General features: G+C 37.1%; 1 protein-coding gene across 1 annotated transcript; it reads left to right on the top strand.

Moving 5' to 3' along the window:
• The first annotated feature begins 206 nt into the window (after nucleotides 1-206).
• On the top strand, nucleotides 207-3,393 carry LOC106891850 (fatty acid-binding protein, liver). The gene is made up of 4 exons (XM_014948654.1): nucleotides 207-329; nucleotides 1,396-1,568; nucleotides 1,846-1,935; nucleotides 2,963-3,393. The coding sequence occupies exons 1-4, from the start codon at nucleotides 263-265 to the stop codon at nucleotides 3,011-3,013; spliced, it is 381 nt and encodes a 126-aa protein (XP_014804140.1). The 5' UTR covers nucleotides 207-262; the 3' UTR covers nucleotides 3,014-3,393.
• Nucleotides 3,394-6,023: the final 2,630 nt, after the last annotated feature.

Below are 6,023 nucleotides of genomic sequence, written 5' to 3'. Positions count from 1 at the left end.
TGACCCGAGTTCAGTAACCCACAATAAACATAACATCCCAAACCAGCTGGTCAAGGTAAGACTTTCTACAAAGCAGAATGAACTAGAGGTTATGATCATTAAGAACAAATAAATGATTAATAATTGTTACTTCATGGTTAATAATTAACCAGTCACAATTTGGGCTGGCCTTTCCTCTTCCATAAATAGCATCTGAATGACCAGGGAGAGCCCTCGCTTTCCTGCTGGCATCACTGCCCTAAACTGCCTTATAACATCCACAATGGCATTCAACGGAACCTGGCAGGTCTACGCTCAAGAGAACTATGAAGCGTTTCTGAAGGCTCTTGGTAAGTCTCTTGTTACTTCTGGAATCATTTGCTCAGATCGCAACACACACTTTGCACGACCTTTCTTACTACTGTATTTCTCTGGTATGAAGCGTTTCTGAAGGCTCTTGGTAAGTTTCTTGTTACTTCTGGAATCATTTGCTCAAATCGCAACACACACTTTGCACGACATTTCTTACTACTGTATTTCTCTGTTTTTTTTTTTCTTTTGTTTGTTTATGACAAACTGTCCCTGTCGGGTAAGTCTGTAATTTGGAAATTAAAAGAAGCTGAAAATTGTACAAATATATGTAGAAAGGTTACAGATAACCCCCAGATCCCTACCTTAACATCACACGAGTCCCTCATGAAAGAAGAACTATATCAGAAATCAACTTGCTTTGATTAACATAACTTTATAAATACATTTAACTAAAAACAAGTTGTCAGTGATGTATTCTGGTGTCCAATGTGCTATTAGTCGTGCAGGCTCTTTCTGCAGCACTAGTGATTAACGTGTGGGAGCTGCTTAGTAATCTGTAAGGAATAGGTTTAGTGGTTATGCCTGCATTAATAAAAATCATAGAATCATTTAGGTTAGAAAACACCTTTTAGATCATTGAGTCCAACCATAAACCTAACGCCTTCAAGCCATCACTAAACATGTCCCTAAATGCCACGTCTACACATCTTTTAAATACCTCCAGGGATGGTGATCCCACCACTTCCCTGAGAAGCCTGTTCCCCTTTGGGGGATTTTTAAGAGTATGTAAGAGGTAGTCAATAGAATAAAATTCAGTTACAGTAGAAAAGCCTAGTCCGACAGTATGATGCCTGACCCATTCCCTCTACTGCTGAAGATGATACCCCCAAATCACACTGGAGATGGCCAGTAAGATCTGACAGAAGGTTAATGAATATAATATCAAAATGTGTACAGACTCGATGGAATGGAACATTATGCCCATAGAGAAGTGAGGAATCCAAACCATCACTTTCTATTATTGGCTTATATCTTTTGCAACTTTATCAGAGAAAATAATTTGCTATTTCGTATCATAAAAGTCCGTTTTTGCATTTTTTACAGCATTGCCAGATGACCTTATCAAACTCGCCAAAGATATTAAGCCTATCGTTGAAATACAACAAAAAGGAGATGACTTTGTTGTGACATCAAAAACACCCAAGCAATCTGTAACGAACTCATTTACGCTTGGAAAAGAAGCTGACATTACTACCATGGATGGCAGAAAGCTAAAGGTAATATATTTCAGGCATGGGTTCATCTCTTTATTCATCCTTACACTTCAGTTTCTGTGTATGAATGAAACTTCAAGAGCACACATTTCTATCATTTCAACAAACAGAAAAGTTTCTTCTAAAACTCTTACTAAAATGCTGTGGTGTCCTGTTTAAATTAGCAGATGTGACTATGAAACACCGGTATCATTTATTTCCTATTTATGTAGCCCTCTACTTATTCTAATTGAATTCCAAAATGTGAATTTTTTTATAATTTTTAAATCTTTTTCACCAGTGTACTGTGAACATGGTAAATGGGAAGCTTGTGTGCAAATCAGACAAGTTCTCTCACGAGCAAGAAATTAAAGGAAGTGACATGGTGGAGGTAAGTGTGAGAAAATAATGGCACGTTAAGAAAAATGCTGAAGGAAAAAATGTTCTATGTTGATCAGCTCTTAGTGTAGGCTCAATACTTTAAACAAATCCTGGCTCCAAAATCCTTACAGGTGATTAAATCTGCAGATACAGACTTTTAGTATTTCAAGCTAAAATTCATGGAAAATACTATTCTTATTTAAATAAATTGCTTTAGATAACTCTCCTTTAAACATTGCTCATATATTTAAGGCATCCTGCTCAACAAATCTGTTTATTAATTACTACCCTGGGGCCATTTCTAGGCACTGAAGTGTGAAGGGCTTTCGCTGCTGAGCGTGTTGCAGAAAGATTCCTTATAAATTCCTCTATATTACTATAGCAGTGTTTCCACCCTTAGCTTTATCCACAGCAATGGCTCTGGATAGTAAAGGCTGAGTCAAACCTGAAAATTTACAATTGTAGTTCCACCTGCAACTCTTCAAAGTTCTTTAGTTGGTTTTAAACTGTTTGGTACTGACCAAAAGCTTTTCTCTATAGAGTTAAGCTCATTTGGCTTCTAGGAAGCGTCCACTTGGGTAAATACTGCTGCAAGAGTGACAGCTAACTGCATTAAAGTTATATGGTTTGGACCATATGCAATTTCCTAGGATCATTTTAAGTATCTCAAACTACTTTTGTAACAGTAAGTAAGCAAAACACCAGGCAAAAGAACCTATTATTATTTGGGACAGTGAATTTCTGTTACAGGAAGCATAACTTTCTTGTAATATCTATGATAGCTCTTAAAACAGAGGGATAAAATGCAGTTATATTGGCATTTGTATTCAGATTTTCCATCTTCAGAACTAGTTCTGTAAAAAAATTCTCCTTGGAATGCATGTTATACACATATTTATAGGCAGGTACTGTAAATGTATTTTCTCGTGGAATAAGATGGATTTATAATGGTTTACGGTAACTTCTAGCCATTTAGCTATAAACAGATTTCCTAAAGTCTAAATGAAAAATACATTATGTGTATTTGTTTTCTACAGACTATGACTTTTGGTGGAGTAACACTTGTCAGAAGAAGCAAGAAAATTTAAAGACAGATCACCTTCTTTGTGACATCTTTACATACCTAGAATAAAGTGCAGTTTCCACAAGGTGTCATCTTTGTTATCTGAAAAAACAGTACAGAAAAGATAATTAGAGTTTCTGCTCTCCTTTCAAACACATATCACCTCCCATTATTTTAAGACTGTTTTCCCCGAGTACACTTACAGATCCCTTCTTTACTCAAAGTGACAGAAGTCTGCCTCCTAACAACCAAACCTGGACACTAACTGGAACACTATGATTTATCATAATAATCCTTGGGAGTGGACAGAAGCTGATATAAATTTTTTCCTGATTTCTTACATAATCAGAGAACATATTCAGCTTTAGTTCCTTTGTTTAATAAAGTTCGGTCTTCTACTAAAAACCTTTCTCTGTAACTTAGCCAGCAAAGAACAATTAGACATTTATTCAGCTGATCTACACCACGTGTCTATAACAGGAATAGAAACAGTAGTATTTTAAAAGCTATGAAGTGTTTAACAGTCATAAACAATTACAAAGTAATAATAGGAATGGCTGCTCTTAAACTGAAGTACACGCGAGTACAATTAAACAAAAACGAGGCACTACAACAGCAGAGGGAATTAAATATTCTTCCAATTTGCAACATAATCTGAGTATCTGCTTGTCACAGTTCAAGTTTGTGAAGCTCAAGTGCAACTAAACTGTTTATGTTCAGCTTATGTGTCTCTACTGAAGCATAAAATGCACAGGACCCATGCCTACAACTGTTTCTCTATTCACTGCTGATTAGATCCTACTGTTGTATTCCAAGTCCTGTTTCATATTTAAGTCACTGCAGATTTGTTAGAACTGGTCTTGGGTGTAAGACCTCCATGAAAAAAAGTTGCTGGACTCATTATGCCATTTAAAATCTTCATGGGGATGTTTTATTCCAATTAAGAGTCTATATCTTTCTACCTGAGGAGCAGGGCAGTTTGTGAGGGAGGAGGTTGTGTTTTAGTTAATAACACTTGCAACGTGATATAAGTAATCTGGGAAGTGTATTCCTATTCCGGGATAAGGCTGGCCCTCACAGCGAATTATACTGGCGTAACCCTGCCAAGTATCGTGTTCATTCTGCTTCCCAGGCAGCTCTAATGTTACGTAGACTTTTGCAGACTAAATTCAATTCCACGTGAGTTACACATAAATAAGATCAACACAACAGAAATCAAGACAGTGGTAAAACTCCGGGAGAAAAGCTGCTTTAAAGCATCCGTACTGCAAAAAAAAAGCCATATAAGAACTTCAAACACTTCTGTTTGGGAGTTGCTGGGTAACTGCTGCTAACGACACAGTGAAACACGACAAAACAGAGCACGGGTTTCCAACAGTAAATTCACTGCGAGTCTTCAATGACCAAATGCTGTATCAGTAAATTGTAGGATACAAAATAGGAGACATTTCAGGTTTATTTCTAAACCTATGCAGAGTTCATTCATTACTCTGAACACTACACTTTTAAAAGCTGATACAAAACAATTGCTTTTGATACATGGTGACATAAAATGGGACCGATGTTAAAACAAAATGCATATGGATTTGTTTGCTTTTAAAAGAAACATGAAGGTCTTATTTTGGTTCAATGACTGACTACTTAAATATTCCCGGCTCAGTTGACATAATCTGCTTTGCAAACTCGCTTCTTCCCTACTCAACCCCTTAACAAAGTCCAACCTTAATACACAACAACTGGTACGCAAAGGTGGTTTAACTTATAGACTGTAGCTACTACATACTAAAAGCACACTAATCCTATACAGAACTTAAACTGATGCTAAGCCATTTTAATTTGAAAGCACTAAAAATTCTTAAAAGAATATTTCACCTTACTTCACAATCACAGTGACTTAGTATTTCCAACTGTGCCAATCTTTTCAATCCAAGGGTAATATTCTTCTGCCACAGGGCATCTCAGATTTAATGAAATATTCAGTGCAGCTCCTTACATGAAGCAGTCAAAACCTGAAGGATTTTGATCAGATTGCGAACCTTGTCGCACTGCCCAAAGTAACCAATCCTTTCTGGATGACAAACTCGTACGGGTTTGGATGATACCACTGGATTCACTCTTCCACAAAACCAAGTCTTTTTTTCTTTTCCACAAAGGACTTCATGGGAGTATTTATAATCTTGTTTGGATCTTGTTCAAAACTGTTCATTTCCAGTTTGAAAAGCTCTGAAAGGGTAATCCTGGCACAAAGTTTTTCTGTCCATCACCATCACTCTTTGGTGATTCCATTGTTTTTCAGAACATCTGCGGAAGGAATTTTTTCTGCTTTGGTGTACCTGCACTCCCACCGTAATTTCAGTCTCTAATGTGCTTTCTTGGCTTGATTTTCATGTTCTTTTGATGACTTGTGTAAGCAGATCTGTGTATATATATTGCACAAGGTAACAAACTCAACCTGCTGGTAGCATACTTAGTACAGAATAATGCTAACTGTAAATATTAAATGCAGAAAACATTGCCAGAGACCCCCATCTCTTTTCTGCAGAGTCCTGAACATGGACCACTGAGCATACAGCCACAGTGATTTTCTTTTTTTTTTGGATGAGCAGCATATATAGTTGACATAAACCTCCTGTGTCAGGGATCGAACTTGTCATTCAAAACCTGTAGAAATGTCAAGCAATTCCGAGTGTGAGATTGGCGGGATATGAACAGCAGGGTCCACCCACAAGAGTTTTCATTCATATTCAGGCATTAAAAATTTAAAAAAAGTGAAAATATGCTAGTGACAGATATCTTTCTCTCCCATCTGCAGTTCATTGAAAATTCCTCACAGCAGCAAAGATGCAGAGACGCTGCTTAATTGAACCCTTCGACTCACCTGTAACTGTTCAGTCACAGACCTGCCATTTATCTGCCTATAAACCTGTTGGTGACTCACACATTGAGGTGTTAAGAAATAATCTCTCTACTCGCCTACTTTACTGTTCTCATCACACAAACGGCTTTAGTAAAGAAGGGCCGGTCCTTTGCAAATA

Source organism: Calidris pugnax, unplaced genomic scaffold, assembly GCF_001431845.1.
Source record: "Calidris pugnax isolate Ruff unplaced genomic scaffold, ASM143184v1 scaffold162, whole genome shotgun sequence".
NCBI lineage: Eukaryota > Metazoa > Chordata > Aves > Charadriiformes > Scolopacidae > Calidris > Calidris pugnax.
Note: the sequence above shows the minus strand (reverse complement) of the source record. Positions and strands in the feature narration are given on the sequence as shown.